The 23,333-nt window shown below is 36.4% G+C and overlaps 1 protein-coding gene across 2 annotated transcripts in view; it reads right to left on the reverse strand.

Moving 5' to 3' along the window:
• Positions 1-23,333, reverse strand: part of COG5 (component of oligomeric golgi complex 5) — a 285,394-nt gene that overhangs the window by 24,591 nt on the left and 237,470 nt on the right. For both annotated transcript variants that reach the window (XM_044946598.2, XR_006552749.2), the window contains exons 15-18: positions 15,266-15,376; positions 13,790-13,852; positions 5,752-5,855; positions 2,393-2,630 (exon numbers count right to left, since the gene is read on the reverse strand). In XM_044946598.2, coding sequence (XP_044802533.2) covers positions 2,393-2,630; positions 5,752-5,855; positions 13,790-13,852; positions 15,266-15,376 — 516 coding nt within the window. The remainder of the gene's footprint in view (positions 1-2,392; positions 2,631-5,751; positions 5,856-13,789; positions 13,853-15,265; positions 15,377-23,333) is intronic.

Raw genomic sequence — 23,333 nt, forward strand, 5'->3', positions numbered from 1 at the left:
CTTTCAGTAATGAGGCAGCCAAAAGGCTTTCTAGTCCCAGGTGATGTCTGTCATGAATATAAATGTCAGGGTAATGCCATCTAAGTGTTTTGATTTACCTCAGAAAAATATTTCCAACCAAGTACAAAAGCTGAGGTAGAATATCACATAATTGTAGTTGTGGTAAGAAACTACATTAAATGAAATGAAAGCCCCAAACTCACTTTAATATTTGTAAAATATAGGGGAGGATACAATAGCTGGATAATATTTGCCAAAGCTACTGGCCATACCCACGACTAACTTCCAAAGTGCCTGTGCCTGTCATTCCACTGCCCACGACCCGCAGGGCTGGGAAGACGCCGCACAGTGAGGGGCAGGGTGCTGTGAAGCAGGGACGCTGTCCAGGAGTGAAGGCATCAGCCCACAGAGGGTGCAGCCACCAGTGTCACGCGAGGCTGGGAAACATACTCGAACACTGAGGAAGAGATGGAAAGCAGAGGTGGCCCTGGTGCATAATATTAGTATATAATAACGACTGATGTGTTTCATTTATCTTAAGAGAAGCGACCTAGAAAAAGGTCTGATTTATGGGCAACATGTCTTCAGAAAGAAGGAAATGCCAAATAAAATTCTGAATGTGTGGTTCAAGGAAGGTAGAAGCTCAATCCTGCCCCTGGAAGCTAGGCATTTTAAGCAGGTGCTGGCTGCGATAGCACTCTCCAGCTCCCGGGACTCGTAAGGGGATATATCACTAAAACAAACAAAAAAAAGCCTTCTTCCCGCAGCACTCTCATGTCGGCCATCCCCTGCTCGGCTGCCACTCTAATTGGACCTGAAGTGCCGCCTCCAGGAAAGAGACTCAAGAACCAGCTGGAGCAGAATGCAAATAAACCAGTGGGGAGGGAGCCCAGGAGAGAGAAGAGGACGGGGAAAGAAAAACAAAATGAAGGAGGAAAGGGGGAAAGAAGAACAGACACTCACTGGGGTACAGCTCACAGTGTTTTTAACAAATATGAGCAGGTCTTGGTACATCACTGTGCTTTCATTTGATAATCAGCCTGTAACCCCTGTAACCCCAATAAATTTGTCATACCCACAAGTATGACATGACATATAATTCTCTTTAAGCTGAAGCTTACTTGTAACAACAAAATGTACAGGTGCCTAAGAACTAAGTTGACAAAAATGGGAAAGGTAAAAGGAGCCACACAAAGGTGACACTTACAAGTATTCTCACGCTGAGGTTACTAAAGGTGTATTTCACAAAGGAAGGCTCCTTACTCTGACTTAGTGGTCTCGGGCATATCATTTGGGGATGAAAATGACTAACTCTAGACCAATTAACATGCAGACAGCCTGTTCTTGAAACATCAGGATATGTATCTTGTTGTAACTGCTGGGTGCGGAGGAGCCTCTAAAACCCCTGCCTGGTGTAAGTAGCCCACCACATTCTTTCCTGGGAGTAGGAATGATGAACCACAACTTGCTCCTAGATACACACAGGAATAAAGAGGAGGGACATTACAACTTGTCTACCTTTATAAACAGGGAGGATGGGGCACACCATTGGGAATAATCCATTTGGATTACTGTTTAGACCAGGAGGGCTAACAGCTTTCAAAGGCTTAAAAAATGAGTTCACCTTTGACATGCTATGTAAATATGAATTATTTGTTTCTAATTTTTTTTTTTAATGAAAGTAGATGTGTGAGGTAGTTCTAATCTGCTTCTGATACTATATTTATAAGGATTTTTAAAAGTCTGTCTAAAAGACAAAGGAAAAAAAAACCTTTCTATAAGAGCTGATTATTATTCTGCTATTTTAATGTGACTCTACTTCATTCACATCGGATAGTGTGGAATGACTTTAAGGCTGGCCATGCATAAGAAAGGTATTCTTATTTAACAGATGAGGATCAAACAATCTACCTGGACCTCTGTATATGTAAACGAATTAGAACCTGCCCTGGAATGCTGAGCTGACCCTGGAGGACCACACATGTGTTGGAGCTCCTCTTTACATGAGAGCAGACTGTCCTTTCCCACTCTTTGAAGGATAAATTTCATTCTCTTCATTGTTTTCCAACAAGGTTAATCAGTTATTCTTATCATTATTGACGTGGTAGAATAATAAAATCGTCAGAAAGTCCCATATTATGAAAAATGGGAAATGCTATGTTACTGTGGAATGAGCTACTTGATGTACCTTGAACTATCAAAGAGGAGTGATTCTTTTGTTAAAGTAAAAAAAATATCTTGTACAAAAGTACCTTTAAATTCTTTCCTTTTTTACCTATTAAGTTTAGGTTTACTTTTCTTCATGTTTCAATTCTTTAAAACACTGAATAATACACAGATGGTCTTTTATTTAAATGGATAATACTGGGGTTGAAATATTTTCCCTTTTTACCTGTGCAAAATCAGCAGCAAGTCGCATTTTCCCACCTTCACCAAGAGGTCTAATGAGACTGGCGTTGCGGATAAAAAGTTCGATGGCTCTTTGGGCAATAGCTTCAGTGTTGTCAAAGACAAAATCCGAGCATTCAAAGTGTTTAAAGTAGTCACTCATAACTCTGACAATGAAACCTTGAAGCTCCTTCATGTAGAGAGAACAGGGAACATCAGGCTTTCCTGAATTGGGTAATGATCTGCAAAAGAAAAAAAAAAAAAAAAAAAAAATCAGCCAGTTCACTAAAAGGCACTCTTGGACATTTCCTTTCCCCCTCTGCCTGCCATTTCACTCCTAAGCAATTTTTTTCCATAATGGTAGAAAAGGAATTGTTTATTTTTGTTAAGAGTTAAAAAGCATCATACAACGTTTAAATCTTATTTTAAAGCCTGATTTAGGATGCTAGGAAGACGACTGAAGCAATCTTTGAATCTGTTTACTGAAAGACTATGAAGAATGAAACCAACAACCATCTGTCTTGGATGATTCACAGAATGCCTTATGCACTCTGACCTCTCAAGGACTCTTCCAGCTTTACAATTCTCCATCCACTCACATGGTTTGCCTGGTTAGTGAATAAATCAATATTAGATACTGAAACAGGATTTTACACTCGGTAGCAACAGAAAACACTGCCTTCCCCAAACAAATTCTTGGCAAAAATATCTCTGCTCTTGTGCTATTTAATCCAATCAGTCCAATAGCAGAATTCTGACTGTGGAACTGGTTATGTAACAGTACACATGGTATGCAATTTTTTCTTCCCAGAAGATGTTTGGAAAGGCTTTAATTTGGATCAACAGATGATGCCAGCTGATGCTCCATGAAATACTATTTATAATTCATAAGTGTCTATAATTGCTCTTTAAAGAATATATGAAAAGAATGTGCAACATTTATAGGAAAGAAGAGTTATGTCAAAATTAGAAATCACCTGATATTAATTAGAGAGCCAATGAGATCACTGGCTATATAATGCTGTATCTTTCAAAAAATAAATCATATTCTGAGAATGATGTAGCGAAATTGGCAAAGGTTTAGGGAAGAACAACAGACATGATTCAAACGCCTAGAGCAAGAGAATGAGGTGAACTTAATTATTTTAAAATACAACAATGGTTATTATAAGTGGAATGCTAACTGAAGGTCTTGCATTTCCAGAAAGCAGATATAAATAGAGAAAACAGGCTAGGTTCTAGCAGGAAGAGATTTTCTTTGGGTGTAAGGAACAGCATCCTAACTATGGCAAGGCCATGGAAGGGGCCCAGTGGAACACTGGTGTTTGCAGTATCATGGGCCGGAGTGCTGCTTGGAACAGAGCAAAGGGACAGCCTCAGTCGGTGATGGCAATCTTCACATGGGGTTTGGTTTTGCCAGATTCAGACCATCATGGCCTATCTTTATTCAGATTTTATCAGTCTAAAAGGCTATATTGGGGGCGGGGGGGAAGGCACCAAATCTCTTTCTAACCTTCTTATGCTTTATCAAAAGCACTGTCATTTTCTTGGTACTACTCTGGAGGACTGCTTTAAGAATTTTAAGCTGGCCAGGTGATATGATTTCCTTGAGGACTGGAAAATAACTCACTAAAACAAGTTTCATAAACATGTGTCAATATAAGTAAAATGCTCTATTAGACAAAATTCTGAAATATGTTATCACCAATTTTCAGTGTGGATTAGAAGCCTGATTTAAATTTACTAGAATATAAACCTTGCCTGGCGATTGCTAAAACTCAGTTTTCCCAGCTATGTCAAAAGTTTTTAGTAAGAGATTCTCAAGTGATAAAGTGCAGCAGAAAGGTGAGCAGAAATGTCAGGGTCTTTGCAATAAGAGCCTGCATAGAGGCAGAAGGCAGAAGGCCTATAAACAAATGCATGCCTGAGAAGCAGCACCAGTCATTCTGGGGTCTGTGTGTGCTCTCCCCTCCTCTGACGTACTTGTCCACCACGTCAAGGGACCTAGGGTCCTCCTAGGGGCAACCTATCAGACAAAGGACCAATCTGGTTCACTGGTATTTAAGCAAACTAACAAAAACATATCTCTTTGGGAAACCAACTTTTAATACCTAATCGGTTATCCGCAGGCACCAGCCGTGGCTCATTAACACAATTACTGAAGGAAGTATCTAACGACTCTTAGAACAAGCCTTTAAAAATTACTTCAGTTTTGCTTCCTTTGCAGAGGTAATGATGACTGGTCTAACTGGAACATTTCAGATCACTTTTGAACAAAATTCATGTATTTCCAAATGCTGGTAATCAGTAGTCTCATATTCCTGTATCCAAATAGTACAGCATTTTTGTGTAGAACCCACTTTACCATTCTGTGCTTCACATTATTATTAAAAATAGACTGACCTTTTCACCTTTCAAAAGATACTTTCATAATGAAATAATAAGTGATCTGAAAAACTAAAAGAAGTGCAATAGTCACATAATTTTTCCATAAACAGATAGACCAATGGCTAGAAATTCAGTAAAGTAGGTACTCTATTAAACAACATGAATATAGAGAAACAAGGCAATTAAAAATAAAAATTAACTATAAACTAAAGAATATATATCTACATACAAAATATATGAATGTTTAGTTCTAAAGTATGTTTTTTAAAATCACTTTGAGCATGTGCAAACTGTTTCAAATTCTCCAGTTTTCTAATACACTAAGTCAAAACCATTTTACTTAAAAAGATTTCAGTAAACACTAAGCTAGGAACTATGATTTTTATTTTCAAAAACATAGATATGGATAAGCAGTTCATATGAAATAGCTACGGAATAATACCAGTGTTTATGGAGTGTTTAGGAGTGATATGACCACATTAGACTGCACTAAGACTCTGACGAAGGAAAATCATTTTTTTGCAGAGCGCTGGGCAGGATCTTCCCCTCAAAGTCATAGTAGGAATCAGACTAGCAGAGCAATAGCGACAGGACATTTTATACAAGGAATACCATACCAACACCAAAGGCTCAAGCACAGCCTATTTGTGAGAAGGAAGGAAAAAAATGTAATTGCAAAAACAAGATGGTACCAAGCGTCCTGAAGTATTAATAACAAGCTGAGTCCCACAGATGTTAATGGTTCCATGTCTGAATAACAGGAAACAAATGATGACAATAAAGACTGAAAAAAATCAGTTAATGGTGCACAACGAATAAAGTAGGATAAGGGTGGAGGCCAACTCCATCACGAGAGGAACAAGGTTCAAGATGGTCTAGATGGTAGAGACTTAGAGAGTAGAGAGTAGAGGTGGAGGTGGGAATGAAAAACAAATGCTATGAAGGTTAGCAAAACCTTTGGCTGGAAGTCATTACCCAGAAAAATCTTCTTGATGCATAGTGATGATGATAGCCTCGATGGCGTCACCCACAGAAGTCAGCAAGGGTTGCACAGCATTTCCCATAAGAACATAGATCGCCTGAAAAGAAGATTAAGAAGAGGCAAAATTTAAATAGATCAAACACAAAAAAATCTGAGCTGTGAGAAGCATTTTGACTAAAAGTTTTCACATTATATCAAATTCAGACTATATACAGTTTAACTATAATAACCCAACAGAAGTCTGCTCTTCTCATAACTGCTGTCAGTAATGATTTTTAAAGTTTAAAATATGTGGAACACAGCACTGAAAAATTTCAACTCCCCCACTTTTCTCATATTTTCAAAAAGTTTAACACTCAAATGAGCCTCTGGAGAAAGGAGAAGAGAAGGGTAATGTCACTCATGAAGCAAAGATAATATGAACACATTTTTTAAAGTTTCTGGAAAGACTGAGGCAAGACCAAAAGTAATTCTTCAAAACTGGAGCAACATCATATGCTTTAGACCAAACTGGATATAATAAATATATTAATGACTCTCAAAGGGCAGAACAGTTAGGCATTTCGTGGATCAGATTTCTATTTAGAGTTTGACAGCAGTGAGTGTCAACTGGGGGCAATTTTGCTCCCCAGAGAACACCTGGCAATGTTTAGAGACACTTCTGATTGTCATGGCTGGGGTGGGGGAGGGGTATGCTTCCAGCATCCAGTAAATAAGAGGACAGAGACACTGCTGAACACCCTACAATGCAACAGACAGTCCCCCATGACAAAGAACCATCCAGCCAAAAACATCAATAGTGCTAAGGTTGAGAAACTGTTCTACTGCAAAGTATACCGGAGAAGGCAATGGCACCCCACTCCAGTACTCTTGCCTGGAAAATCCCATGGATGGAGGAGCCTGGTAGGCTGCAGTCCATGGGGTCCCTAAGAGTTAGACACGACTGAGTGACTTCACTTTCACTTTTCACTTTCATGCATTGGAGAAGGAAATGGCAACCCACTCCAGTGTTCTTGCCTGGAGAATTCCAGGGATGGCGGAGCCTGGTGGGCTGCCGTCTATGGGGTCGCACAGAATCGGACACGACTGAAGCGACTTAGCAGCAGCAGCAGCAGCAGTAGCAATGAAGTATACTCATCAGTTATATTATGATCCTAGGCCACAGTTATGGTTTTTACGTGAAAATATGACTGGGCCTCAGTAAACTTTCAAAATCTAAAATTTAAGTATATTATATATGCTTCAATCATGATTACATACAAGGAAGATGGATGACTTTGGCTCATACAAATAATTGAAATCAATGAAAAAAGGTTAAATAGGATCCTTATTCATAAGATTCCTAAATGTCATCTCAAGCCTTAATTTGCTGATAAAAATAAAGATATGTACACAGGATTGACAGAGACATGGGCTCTGTGTTTTCTCTCTAAGCCTTCTGCCCCACAATCCCTTGGCTCTCCTTTCAGAAATAAAGGATGAAAATGAAACAAGATAGAAGAGAGAGTGTTTGTGTGTACGCATACATACAGTGTGCCCTCAGGGAGCTCACAATCTAGTGACAACAGATAAGCTGTGGTGTTATGAGAGCTCTGAGAGCCAGGGAACATGGGCCGCTCAGTCGTGTCTGACTCTTTGTGAACCCATAGACTGTAGCCTACCAGGCTCCTCTGTCCACAGGATTCTCCAGGCAATAGTACTGGAGTGGACTGCCATTTCCTTCTCCAGGGGATCTTCCCAACCCAGGGCTCAAACCTGGGTCTCCCGCATTGTAGACAGACGCTTTACTGTCTGAGCCACCAGGGAAGTTGATAGGGAACATGGGAGAGACATCCAAATTATACTTAGAGGATTAAAAAACAAAAGGTATTGTGCAAACTGAATTTTCAAAGGTTAAAATAGGTTAAAAGCTAAGTGTATGTGCTGGGAGGGAGGGTGTGAGACTGGGGGGAGCATATGTCAAGAGCACAGGAGCCTGGGGAAGGTTACACATTTGGGGAACTGTAAGGAGTTTAACAGAGTATGCGGTGGTTGCCGATGTGGAAGAGAGACAGAGCAGATGTACTTTGTGCAGGCTGCTAAGGAGACAGGAATATATCCTGAAGGGACTGGGAAACCAACGATGGATTTTAAGCAATGGGAAAAAACAAAACAAAATGTGGTTAAAGATTTGAATTTGGGAAAAATCATGCTGGGACAGCAGACTGGATATATTAGACTAAAGGCAAGAGGACATAGTAGGATGCAAAGTGGTGAGTGCCTGAACCAATCAGAGGCAGCAGGAACAGAGATGAGGAGAAGAGGTAGAGACACTGGGAAAGAACAGAGGGCTTGGGAATCAGATGGGAGAAATACGGAACAGAAAGACGCAAGGGTACACTCAGATTTTTTTCCTCCGTTAACGACTTGGTGGCATTATCAACTGAATGTGTAAATGCATAAGCAATTGGCTGATTTAGGGATGGAGGGAGGAAATACTGAGCTCAGTTTTGGACACAAGTTGGAAGGACTTATGGGGAAACCCACATGGGCTCTCTAGCAGGGACTGAGGGCCTCACAGTTGTAGTTTCTAATACATTTTAACTAAATATGGTTGTCTTTGGCTTTTAAGAGAGAAGATGAAGCCAAATGAGTCACTGAGATCCCAGAGGACAGTTCATAGAGTAAGGAATATCATTTGCATGTCATACAGAAGAGGAGCCCTTGACGGATTAAGAGGAATAGGCTTCCCTGGTGGCTCAGAGGTTAAAGCGTCTGCCTCCAATGCGGGAGACCCGGGTTTGATCCCTGGGTCGGGAAGATCCCCTGGAGAAGGAAATGGTAACCCACTCCAGTATTCTTGCCTGGAAAATCCCATGGACAGAAAAGCCTGGTAGGCTACAGTCCATGGGGTCGCAAAGAGTTGGACATGACTTCATTTTCACTTTCACTTCAGTACTTATTTAGATGTCACATGCTGGATACTGGGCTTTGGGTTTCACAGGTAACCATGCCACTGAAAATTCAATTGTTCCTTCCTCTAAGAATTAAGAGAATCTCTAACTTACTGATGAGGAATTTAAAGTAATTTGTAGACAGGGAAACTAAAGTCAAGTTAAGAAGGTTATCCAAAGCCATCAAGTGGAAAAGCTGGGATTTTCTAGGTGCATTTGACTCCAATGAGCTTTTGGTTATTCTTTGCCACTGGGCAGAGAAGTAAGGAGAGATCCTGGAATATAGTGAAAATAAATAGACAGGAGATTTCAAGAAGGAAGGGCAAGTTTTTACACAGTATGAAGGAGTGAGTGCCTAACTACAGATCCTCCTACACATAATTGTAGAAAAATACCAAAAACAAAACAAAAAACCTACTGGAGGCTTCTGGAGATGGAAAAAAAAAAAGCAAGTAGTTTTAGAGGAGTGTGGAAATATATAACAATCAGAAGAGAGTGAGTTTTCCTTTTTTGTGCCTCTGCAATGAGAGTGACTAGTCATGGTAGTGGCAAGCCTAGGTGGCTAAAATGCTGAGAGAAAAATCAAACCAAACCTTTCAGGTCTTTCAGGTCAAAGGAACATGGGAAGGGGCCGTGGTTCAACCAGGGTTGCTGAGAGTAAGGGGAGAACTTCAGAGAGGAGAGAGCCACAGAAGAAACAAGCCTATTTTTCCACGTGTGAACTCAGCACTAGTCTTCAGCTGATTCAACCATGTGTGTGCAAAGCAAACAACAAGTGGCTTGCAACTAAGGCTTAAAGAACTGAGATCTTCAACATGGCCAACTGCAGATCTGAAAGTGTATAATCTGAGTCTCAACAAGCTACTTATCTGCTAAAGAAATGGTCAACATATTTATAGGAGCAATATATAAAAATACTGAGTCTACAAAACATAATGTTTACATTGTCTAGGATATATTAAAATGACTAAATAACAAAAAGCTAGGATACGGTTGGATGGCATCACCAACTCGATGGACATGAGTTTGAGCAAGCTCTGGGAGCTGGTGAAGGACAGGGAAGCCTGGTGGGCTGCAGTCCATGGGGTTCAGACACGACTGAGTGACTGAACTGAACTGAGGAGATGTTATCAATTCTAAAGGGAAAAGACAATCAATAGTTGCCAATTCTGAAATGCTCCACTCTACAGTTATCAGGCAAGAACCTCAATGAGATAAAGAAAAAAATGCCCATCATAAATAACAGGAAATCTCAACAGAATGATTTAAAATGTAAAAAAGAACCAACATGGAAATTTTAAAATAAAAAAAGGATACCCCATGCAAGTAGATGTAAATATACTTCAATTAATGCAAAGTTTCTATATTTACATGACACGGTACAATATTAACTCTAAAAGACTGTGGGCAGTTAAGAATGCATATATCCACAGAAGAACAATTGAAAAAAAAATCACAAAGAGATATAGACATAGATTTAAGAAACAAACTTAAGTGAAATTCAAAAAAATAACAATCAAATAATCTGAAAGGTGGCAGAAAAGAGGAAATAAGAAAACAAAGGGAGCAAACAAAAAACAATAAAACTATACACCTAAATAAAACCTTATTGATAACTGTATTATGTTAACAGACTAAACACTCCAATTCAAAGGCTGAGATTATGGGAACAGACAAAAGGCAAAACCCAACTCTATACTCTCTACAAGAAATGCATTTAAAAACTAAAGACACAGAGGAGCTGAAAGTAAATGGACAAAAGAAGATACATCTTCTTCTGTAAACATTAAGAATAAAAAGATTGGAGTAATTTATTATCAGATAAAATAATGCATGATAATAAGTATTAACAGAGCCAAAGAAGGGTATCTCATAATGACAAAAGGGTCAGTTCATCAGAAGGCATAAAAATGATAAATACTTACAGAACAGAGCCTCAGCACAATTAGTTATATAGCTTCAAAACTGAAGAGTCAAGAATCAACAGAATGGAAGGGAGATAGAAGCAAGTCCACAATCAAGGAAAATTGTAACTCCTATCTTTCAGCAAGTGATAGAACCACTATCAAAATATCAGTAGAGGCACATGAAATCTGAACACATCAGTACACTTTGACTTAACGGATATTTACAAACATGATACTAAACAACTGAGGATTACAAGTTTTTATCAAGCATACATGGTTCACTGACCAAGAAAGACCACATACTAGACCATAATACTTAATAAATTTAAAAGGACTGAAATCATACAGAATATGTTTCCTGATGATAACAGAATTAAATCAGAAATCAATATCACAAATCAACTATATTTCAATAAAAAAGTGATAAGCAAGAAAAAAGAAATCAGTAAGATATCTAGAAATACCGCAAATAATCAGAAAATTTTTAAAATTAATCAAAGAAGAAATCACAAAGGAAATAAAAAATATTTCAAAATGAATGAAGATAAAAGCATGCCATATGAAAATTAAAGTTCGAGGGAAGTTTACAACTTTAAATTTAGAGGATGGGAAGGGTCAAAAATCAATGGTAAATGGTCTCCAAAAAACAAACAACAAAAGGCAAAGAAAATTCAAAATAAGAAGGAAATTAAAAAATCTAAAATCAGAAATCAGGGAAATAGAAAGACAAACAGTAGAGAAAATTAATAAAGCCCAAAGATGTTTCTTTAAAAAGATTATGAAATTGGTAAACCCATGACTAAACTGATTGTAAAAAGATAAGAGAACACAAATCATCAGTAAGAAAAAGAGGTTATCACTTATAGGTCCTATAGACTTTAACTAGACAGAGAATATCATATACAGCTTTATTCTGACAAATTAGGCAATTTAGATGAACAGACAAATACCTAAGAAAGAATCAAAGAATCAAAGCTCAATCCAGAAATAACAAAACAAAACAAAACAAAAAACAGATTATCTGAATAGCCCTCTATCTATTAAACAAATTAAATTTGTAGTTATAAACTTCCTACGAAAAAAACCTACAGGCCCAGATGGCTTCACTGGAGAGCTGTATTAAGCATTTAAGGAGAAAACAATACAAATTCTACACAAATTCTTTCAGAAAATAGAAAAGGAGGAAACAGTTTCAAAACCAGACAAAGAATTACAAAAAAGAAACCTATATACCAATATCACTTATGAATACAGATACAAACATCTTCAACACTTACAAGTAAATCAAATCCAGAAAGAAATACATTAAGGGGGTAATACATCATGAACGAGGTTGGTTTGATATTTGAAAATAAATTCAGTATTTTATTAATAGAATAAAGAGGTAAAACCATGTGATCTTTAAACAGAAAAGGCTGTTTGATGAAACACCACTTATAACTTTAAAAAATCTCATTAAATCAAGAATAAAAAAGAAACTGTTTAATCTGATAAAAGCCATCTGAGAACATATCCTACTTCAAATAGTAAAATAAATACTCAGTGCTTTTCCCTACGTGAGAAAGAAGCAGACAAGTCCACTCTCACCAGTTCTAGGCAACGTGGCACTAGGTGTTCTAGCAGGTGAAAAAGGCATGGAAAGCAGGCATCAAGATCAGAAAGGAAGAAATAAAACTGCCTCTGTCTGTATTATAATATGATGGTGTAGTCAGAGAACTTTACAGTCAGGCGAGGTTTCCAACTCATGGAAAACATAAAACAGAGAAGACAGCATTATGGAGAACGCCTTCATGGAAAGGATGGGCACAGGACTGATAACTGCCAGAGGAAACTGAGAAAGGATGTTAGATTATATTTCACAAGCTCTTTACAAAACAGTGCTTTTTTGGTAAGGGAAGTACTTACCTAAAATAACTAAGATTACAAAAATACTGAAGTCTTGACAATACAAAATATCTCAATATAAAGAATATCAAACCCACACAATAAAAACTTATATAAACTTAGTAATATATTCACTATCTGTGCACGATGATCTCAGTAATAAATGGATCAGAACTATTGGCCTAAGGTGTTTAAAGCTACTTATAGCTGAGGTGGTTATAATGAAATGACTCAAAATGTATAATCATTAATTATGTCATTGATGACATAGGAGTTAATGCTGGTAATATGAGATGATGAACTTTGAACCTAAAATAACATTTAATTTTGGATAAAATCTCAACAAGGTAGAGAAGACTACTATGTGTCTTTATATTCTGTAGTAAGTAAAAAAGTATGTTTAATATCTTTTCCATCAAATAATAAAAGCATGGAGATTTTTGGTTCTTGGGTTGCGTTTATGCATCATAACATCCTAAATCAAAGTGACGTAGTAAGCTTCCTACAGTCTTAGGAAAATTCAAGATTCTCTTTTTCCCTTTGAGTCAGACGATTCTGTTTGTTCTTCACTTATTATGCCATAAATATTTTTAATGAAATTTAATTAAAAAGCAAGGCCAAAACTGTTTCACTGAGGTCTGTTAACATAAGCAATTCAGTCCGTACTTGGCAGGATCACTGCAGGAAGGCTTTGGACTGACTGCATCTTCTCTTACTCTTTTCAAGGCAAAACTTACGTTAGTACATTAAAAAGTGGGAACGTGCGCTGGCGTCATACCTTACAGGTACACAGAAGAGTTTCCCAGCCTTGGTGTTATTGAGATGTGGGGCCTGGTAATTCTGTGTTATGAGGGACTGTGCACTGCAGAATGCGTGACAGAATCCCTGGCACGAGAGGCCAGTAGCACCCTGCTCCAGGTCATGATGATCAAAAATGTTTCCAGATATCGCTCAATGCCCCAAGGGGACAAAATTGCCTTGATGGAGAACCACTGCTTTGCTGGGATAATACAGGGCAGCACTGCCCTAAGACACAGTGAATATTTATAAGACTCTTGCTTCTCTTGCTTATGATACAATTATCATAACTGGAACACAATCTGTAGACACCAACAGGGTCTATTTTTAAATTCTAGAAAATATAAACACACAAGTAGCCTCTCTCTTTAGGATAATCATCAACATGTTACTTTTGGCATATGGAGAAGATTCTGAATTATTTTTAAATGTGACATCTCCCACTCATCAAAACAATTCTAAAACTGACTCTGATCTACAGAGTCAAAGATTAAATTAAATTCTTTTACCTTTAGGGCTGAAATTATAGTTTGCTCAGCTGCTGGTGGGAATGAGCTCTGACTGGAAACCACCTAGAACAAATCCAGTTATATTTTGAGTAAGTTATCTATTTTTATAAATACTAATTTTGATCATAACATGATAAAGCTGTTTTCACATTATCATTACTTTAGAGTAGCATCTCATACATGTTTTAAAAGTCCATTAGTATGCAGTAGGTAGGATAGGTTTTTAAATGTTTTCCTGTATAAAGCAATTATCTACTTGAAATAATTAAAACATTAAGGATTTTAAAAGCTAGCTTTCCTTAATGATATAGTTTTAACTTGAAAAGATCAGTTTAAAGCCATATTTATTTATTTTAAAAAAATCACTTTTTCTAAGTTGACTATAATTTTTAACAAGTCAAATGTCAAATATTTCCCTTTCTACAAATCAATACCAACACTATGAAAATTCTGAAAGTAGACATTTAAATCAGGCTAAATAAATACAACTTTTCACTGCTTGTGAGTCTGCAGAGTAATAATGAAAGGAAATGGAAAATATGTATTCTTTTTATTTACTTTTGCTATTTACTTTTCTGACATTTACCTGTTAATAACTCTTTAAAAATATATTCTGTTTAGTGTACCAAATACACAGTTTGGAAACCCCTAATTGATAAAAATGACTTGCTCAAAAATTTAAGTAAATGGAAAATATACTTACAAGCAAGTCATTATAAGTATTCTAAAATACCATCTAGCATATACTAGAGGTCAAGTTTTTAGCAGTATCAACTAACCATTGGCTTCTTCATGTCTTCTAACTGTGTCCCTGCTTACCAAATATTTTGAAAATCATTCAAGTGACTCAAGAATCAAAGATGGGGTTGAAAATGTTGCTTTCCTAATACTTAGTTATGTTCATAGTTCATCTTAGACATAATACATGATGGCAAACAAGTTAAAGTTCATTCATTTTTTTAAAAAGTGTTAGTAAAACAATAGCAAAATTTTTTTTCTACTCACAAGTAGTCTTCAGTGATTATATATCATAAGATTATATATCACTGTTTTAAATGCATCTTCTCCCTCATTTTTTTGGGCAAAGATAGAAGCTTTCTGACATGTTAGGGAGCTTGTGAGTTCTTATATTGTTACTGCCTTTGCTATAATTTGCTACCACCTATATGGTATCAAATTATGTTTTAACAGGTATAAAACACATATAATTTACCCTTAAATCAACTGTTCAATAAACTTGACTATATCAAGCAACCTTGAGTACCTCATGTATTTTAAACTAACTGTACAGGCGAATAATAAAGGCCAGGATCAAAGACTGTTTAGAAAGAGTTTAGTCCTCAGCTTAGTTTACAATCACATTTTCACTGTATTCCTTGGCAAAAAACTAAATAATAATTCATGATTGTCTAAATTCGAGGCAAGATGAAAGAACTTGAAATTAAGTCAATAGAGCTTAATTAAAATAAAGGTTACCTTTGTTACTGATTGGTGCAACTTATATAGTGAATTTACTACTGCCACATTTCTTCTCTGTCCTTCGGTAAGAGGTCCAATCACCTGACTTGCATCCCCTTGTGTGGAGAGCTGTAAGAATTCAACACAAAAAGACATTACCAAAATGACAGCTCATATTTAACTGGGGGGAAGTTTATGGTCCTCTGACAAAGCGAATGTTAACTGAAAATATTCAAGTCAAGCTCTGGACTTCAGGCATAGCCAGGAACCTCTGTAGAGATAACATGATGAGCCTAGAAGCCTAATTAGTCTCACACAGGAAGAACACCCTTCATCAGTCCTTCATAGCTGGTGGACTCCTCAGGCAAGTGTGACCAAAAAGTCCAGGATGTGCTGTTATTCTGATACATCAGCATAGTGTTTCTGAGGAACACCTTCTGCTAGCCATCTTTCTTTCTATTCAAAAACTCAGAAAAAAAACCCATCCCCCCAAAAAAAGAAAAAAGAAAGGAGAGAGGGTGGAGTAATAAAAATAAACCTACATCCTATTTGACATTTGACAGTCATAATAGTCTAATTAAATGAGAGATAAACAGAGAGCACTACACTCTTTATTTTGTAGATTAAAAAGAAAGTTGTGTAGTATTATACTGTGTACGGATGATCAGTAGAAGTGGAACTAATACATGCATATTAGGGGAAAGGATATGAAATTTTTATTCAATCAAATCTAAAACTATTATAGTCCCATTTAAGAAAAAAGCCCATGTATAATCATTCTCATATTCATCAGATTTTAATCCAATCCTCTTTAACAATTATTAAAGGTCAATTAAACTTAATTATGAAAATAAAACATGAGGAAATAAGTATATAGGCGGATGCACATATCAAATACGAAAAACTGACCATTTAGGAAACAGACAAAACTAAGAGCATCTTCCCTTTGTTAAAATGAGACAAATAAAATATGAGTGAAAGAAATACTATTGTTCTATTCTCTTTGATACTCACATATACATTTTCAAAATTAAATTCAATTCCCACTTTTTCAATTCCTACTTATGGCAATAATATTCAATTTCAAAATATAAAAACTCCAATTAGAATAAAGAGAATGATCCCTCATTAAAGTTTTAATCCATGATGATGGTTTAAATCAACATAAAGCTTTCTGACATTAGGTTAAATAATTTCAATTTATTTTGCCTTTCCTCATGGACAAATAGTTACCAAATTATAATCAAGTTGTTTTCTAAACAGTCATTTGTAAGTTGGTGGGTTGAAAGAAAAAAAAATGTAGTATTTTCCCTATAGAAACCATGTTAAAAAATCAATGGTTAGACCTTAGATGAACTCACATAGTCCAGTTTAATCTACAGTGTGGTGAACTAATACTAACAGAAGCCTGAGCTCCCAGAAGAAGGCAGATGATGGGCTCCACGCTATGGCGAGGGTGAGGGAAGGCACCCAAAACCACTGTGGAGACTTCAGTGGCAGTGGTATTAATGGTTACAATAGACTCAGGGGGTTAGATGCTAAATATGTATTTGACTGTAACAGGCATTTAAAATCTGTGAGTTCTAGCTCTACACTTTTAAAACTCCAATCTCTCTTGAGATTTTCTCCAAATAATTTTGAAATACTAACAAAGAAATGGGAAAAGAATTTCTCTGATGTTATCCTATTTCCACTTATTATATGTATTCCATATTTAATAAAGAGGCTCACTGCTAGTAATGGGTGGAGACCATTTTATTACTACTAAGAACTAATCATACTTATAGGGTTTAAAAACAGACAGAGGCCCACTTTACACCTATTAGGATGCTTTAACAAAAAAAGACAGATAATAACAAATGTTGGCCATGAAATAGGAAACTCGTATGCATTGATAGTAGGAATTTAAAATGGAGCAGAGGCTCTGGAAAACAGCCTGGCCATTCCTCAAAAGTAAACAGAAGTGAAAACATACCCAGCAATTCAACTCTTAGATATATATACACAAAGAAATAAAAAGCACATTCACACAAAAATGTGTACACAACTCTTCACAGAATCATTATTCCATAGCATAACAGTCTCAAAATGGAAACAACCCAAATGTCAACTCTAGATGGATAAATAAGATGTAGAATATCCATACAATGGAACATCCCTCAGCAAAGGAAAAAAAAAAAAAATTAGTCCAACTAAAAATTAGTCCCTAGCTAAGAAGATCACCTGGGTTTCCCTCCAGCACCACTCCTGTCTAATCTTTTGGGGGAAAGTAATTTCAAACTTACAAAATGTTATAAAAATAAAAACAGTGTAAGGAACACACACACATTTATGCTTTACTCAGATTTACCTGTTGCTAACACTTTATCTCATTTGCTTTATTATCTGTAGTCTCTTTCCCCCTTTCATACACATATACACACATGTGTGAGCATAATTTTTTTCTGAATCATACATACATTATGGCCCTTTGTCCCTAAGAATTTTTATTTCTTAAGCATAGTAATATTCTATTATAAAAGCTCAGTTCAGTCATCAATTTCTTAAACTCACAATGATACAATTCTTCTATCTGTAATCTGCCATGTTTTCAAGAAATTCTGGTTTCTTTTAGTGAGAAGTGGTATTAGAGACCAAGATCTGGGCCCTGGGTGTGTTCGTTGCTACTTACTGCTACAATAACTCTTAATTAATTCAATATTTTTTAAAAAATGATTATTTGAATACCCTGGACTCTTACTTAGGTCCTTGTCTTCTGCTCCATCAGGTTATAAGAACTATATAGTAAATTCCCATATACTGATAAACTAGACTTCACAATTAACATTCTACAATTTGTTTTATATCACATGTGTGCGTGCTAAATCATTTCAGTTGTGTCTGATTTTTGGCAACCCTATGGACAGTAGCCCACCAAGCTCCTCTGTCTGTGGGATTCTCCAGGCAAGAATACTGGAGTGGATTGCTGTGCCCTCCTTCAGGGGATCTTCCAAACCCAGGAACTGAATCCATGTCTCAGGCATTGGAAGGCAGGTTCTTTACCACTTCCCTGGTGGCTCAGACGGTTAAAGTGTCTGCCTACAACTCAGGACACCCGGGTTTGATCCCTGGGTTGGGAAGATCCCCTGGAGAAGGAAATGGCAACCGACTTCAGTACTCTTGCCCTGAAAATCCCATGGACGGAGGAGCCAGGTAGGCTACAAGTCCATGGGGTCGCAAAGAGCTGGACACGACTGAGTGACTTCACTTTCACTTTTCTTTACCACTAGTGCCACCTGGGAAGTCCTTTATATCACATGCCTATCATCTATCCTCAACTCCTTTTTTTAGACATCAGTATACTTCACCCCTAAACACTTTATGCATGTACATAATTAATTGGCATTCAATATTTACTTTCAGGTTTCTTTTTACTTTTAAGGTAAAATTTATATAATGTAATGTAGACAGAGTGTCATTAGTTTTAATAAATTATTTTGTGTAACACTAACCACATCATTCCAGGAGGGTCTTTCATCCCAATTTCCACTCAACACCACTCTTCTGGTTTGGTAAGTCTTAACTTTTAAGTGGGGCTACATTCACAGATAATATGGAAGGATACCTTTAATGAGTTCCAAAGATATATTTCACATATCAGCCAGTCTTTTACCAGTTCCTGCTACCTCCTGTGTATTCTTCTTGGTGAAAAATTTTATTTTTACTAACACATATTATTTTCAAAACCACCAAAAGTAATGAACAACTTTTTTCTAACATTTTATTATGAACACTTAAAGACTTGTACAATGAACACCAATATACTAATTAGATTCTATAATAGCATTTTATAAACTTGATTGTCTTATTCATGTCTCTATGCATTTTATATATTTGATGCATCTCAAAACAACTTATAGGCATCATTATATTTGTTACCAATGACTTCATCTCATTGATCAGTTTTGTCTATTCTATATCTTTATATAAAGTTTTTGTGTATATAAGTATAAAGCTTCTTTCAGCATAGTATTACTGGTTTTCATCCATTTTTGTCCCTATCTATTGCTATGTCCTATTCCACTATATGAATTTACCTGATTTTATTTTACACTTTCTCTTACTGTTTCTAAAATGTTTGCAATAAAATGAACACTAGACTTTGGAGAAGGCAATGGCAACCCACTCCAGTACTCTTGCCTGGAAAATCCCATGGATGGAGGAGCCTGGTGGGCTGTAGTCCATGGGGTCCCTAGGAGTTGGACACGACTGAGCGACTTCACTTTCACTTTTATGCATTGGAGAAGGAAATGGCAACCCATTCCAGTATTCTTGCCTGGAGAATCCCAGGGACGGAGGAGCCTGGTGGGCTGCCGTCTATGGGGTCGCAGAGAATCGGACACGACTGAAGTGACTTAGCAGCAGCAGCAGCAGACTTAGGAAGGTGGCTCATTGGTAAAGAATCCCCCTGCAATGCTGGAGATGCAAGGTCAGGTTCAACTCCTGGGTCAGGAAGATCCCTTGGAGAAGGAAATGGCAAGAATACTGGAGTATTCTTGAGATCCATGGACAGAGATCCCATGGACAGAGGAGGGACAGAGGAGCCTGGTGGGCTACAGTCCATGGGGCTGCAGAGTTGGACAGGAGTTAGCAACTACATAACAACAAGACTTAAGGCATCTAGATGTATTTCCACCACTTGCTAGCTCAACATATGGCTTCAATTCTTCATTGTAACATGAAGATTGTAACAATCTAGTCAACATCAAAGTATGCTTTGTAAACTGTAAAGTGTCTTAGCAATGTAAGGCATTACCATTTTTATCTCCAGATAATTCTGTCCTGTTCTCACTTCCTTCTCACCTCTCCTTTGCTTAGTCTTTTCCTCCACAATCCACTCCTCCAAGCTCTACCTATCTCAGTACTGGCAAGGGACCACAGGCACACACTAGGACTGAGGAATCAGAACCAAAAGCCAATGAAACTGTCTGGAGGTACAGACTGAATTATTCTGGCTCCTTTTTGGTTGTGGTAACAAAGTATCTTGTACAAAGTAGGCATTCTCTTCAGAAGCCTCCACTCATCTTAAGCCCCCACTCATCTTAAGCCCTTTTAACTTTCATTGTTTCAAACTATTTCCTTCAGGTAATCTCCTTAAAACTCACTTTTCAGGAATTCACATAGATGCTCAGCATGTAGAAGATGCTTGTTAGGTATCTGTTGAACAACTGAAGGGTCAGAGTAATGGTTTTTCACTGTTGCTTTTTCAAAGTCCACCTTATTTGAGGTGAATAAAATCGTATGGAGGTGCAAAAACACCGTTTTGGCTGTGAAGAGTTAGGAATTAGGGAACTGGAAAGGTAAAAACAGTAAAAGAGTCAATATTCTAAACTATGAGAAATGTACATACCAGTGCATTAAGTTACACTATTTAATACAGCCTGAAAAGATGCAAGACAGCAAAAGAGCAGCATCTGAGTTTTAAAAATTGCATACACACACATGGAAAGAAAGGGAATTCAAAGGCTAAAGGAATTCTTAATAAATAAAATGATTCTTATGTGCTAATGATAAGATGTATTATTTCTTTTTAACTATCTGAAGAAAATATTTTTCAGAAATTCTGTAATATGCTCACTAGGAACTTTGTGTGAATTCAATATGTGAGAAACAACTGAGATGGAAGTGCTGAAACAATGATAAGTTATGTTAACAGGAAGAATATTTTTATATAATTTTTAACTTGTAGGTGAAATGATCCCAAGACTGCCCTATGATCAATCACAGTTGAGGGCTATAAGTAAAAGAAAGAAAACTGACAATTCAAGAGATGAGTTGGAGGAGAGCTTTAAATTTCTTTCAGATAATGTACTCTTTTGGGGAATTATAACATTGGTGACTTAGAAGAATGTCTAAAAAGAACAAGAAAATATATTACAGATTAGTTATGAATTTCATACAGTTAAGTTACTTTCCAGATATTCTATTGTTCTAGTGTTCTTTTCATCTGTAATTTCTATTACTGCTAAGGATATGTCAAAGGTTCAGGATAACTTTTTTTTTAAATGTGGATTTGGTCATAATAATTTTAAATATTTCTTTGCAATCACATGTAAAACAAATGAGGAAAATATGTATTACAATTTCACAGACTTAGAACAATGCAAAATGTATACTAATCTACAATGGTTCCTGAGTGAAAAAAAGTCAAAACATTTTTATATTAAATCAGATATTCTTAACAAAAACTTGAAACAAGTTCTGATGAACCTTCAGTTATAGTTACATTTACATTAGTTTTTCTGAAATGGTGAATATACTTGGATTACAATTGCCGAATTTAAAATTTAATGTGAAATTTATATTAAAACAAATTCTCAAATTCTCTCGAATTTGCTTTTTATCCAATTTTATAGTTCACAGCACAAAAAAAATTTTTTAATTACACACAAAAAGACAAATATCATATGCTATTGCTTATGTGGAATCCATAAAAAGGGTACAAAACTACAAAACAGAAACACAGTCACAGAGGTAGAAAACAAACTTATAGTTACCAAGAAGAAAACGGAGGAGGGATAAAGTGGGAGACTGGGATTGACACAGAAACACTACTACATATAAATTAGACAACTAATAAACAGCTACTGTATAGCAAAAGGAGCTCTACTTGATGTTCTGTAATGAATTGTAAGGAAAAGAATCTTAAAAGAATGAATACTGGTATATAAGCAAAACTGATTTACTTTGCTGTACACCTGAAACAAACACAAAAACTATCAGATCAGATCAGATCAGTCGCTCAGTCGTGTCCGACTCTTTGCGACCCCATGAATCACAGCACGCCAGGCCTTATCCCAATAAATTTTTTTTTTAAAGGAAAAAAAAAACTCACAAAAGGCAAAGTATTATTACCACTGTTATTTTTAACAACAAAAAAAATGGAGTGTATAAAGGGCAAATATCTAGCTCTCAGATTGCCACTCCCCAATCCCACACAGAGAAGACATCAGCAATTAACTGTGGTCCTGTTACAGCCTTGTAACACAATGTTCCAGCCAGTCACTATAGATCTCTTACACACAGGAGATGAAATCTATCTGTAATCCCAGAGTGACGTCATATCAGTTTTTCTGGACATATGGAAATGTAAGTCTAAGTGTATCCTATGGTTCATCTAAATACTTTTGAGGTCAAGAGATGCTGATGAGCAATATATTCCAAGAGTCTCAAAACTGCTGTGCCCCTTCATAGCCCACTATTAGAAATGCATCCTAAGAAAATAATAAAGCTATATGCAAAAGGATGATGTTATTTATAAAACAGAGAAACTAGAAAGCCCTACATGTCTAAGAACAAGAGAATAGTTGAGTATATCAGGTAGTTCACAAGCTGGAAAAAATAACAATGGAAGATGCTTACATTATAGTGTTAACTGTATAAAACAAACAAAAACAAAGATTTGTCTGTGTAGCAGTTTGCTCTCTCTCACACACACACACACACACACACACACACACAACTGGAAAGAAATAAAGCAAAAATGTTAAACAGTAGTATGAGGGATTATATAATGTGTAAGGTTACCATATACTAGTAAAAGGCACTATGGAATTTCATAGAGTATCTAAAAGCTTAATTTACAGAACACACTTCAAAATTGTCAAACAATTTCCTTCATTGTAAAAACGAAAGATGTACAATTCCATTCCTGAAAGATTTAATATAATATGAGAAAATAAACTGCTTTGGTTACTGTTTACTTCCCCAGAAGGTTTTTGGGAAAGATAATCTCATTTGATCTACTTATCTGTGACGCAGATTAAAATAACTAATTTTTATTTATACTTATCAAATGCTTTCATTATAATTACCTGGTTTAGAGCAAAAAAGAATCATAATTAAATATCACTAAGCTTATTATAACATGCCAATTATCTTATTAAAAATCTATACACAGATGCACATTCACAATTAAATTATTTAATATCCCTAATACTACATAGTTTTTAATATATTAGAAATTGTACTGTATTTGAAATTCAGAGATAGGACATGTTTCTGTAATGTATACAGCAAAGGACAAACCCACAGGTTTACATAGCAA

The sequence above is a fragment of the Bubalus bubalis genome, chromosome 8 (genome assembly GCF_019923935.1).
Source record: "Bubalus bubalis isolate 160015118507 breed Murrah chromosome 8, NDDB_SH_1, whole genome shotgun sequence".
Classification (NCBI taxonomy): Eukaryota; Metazoa; Chordata; class Mammalia; order Artiodactyla; family Bovidae; genus Bubalus; species Bubalus bubalis.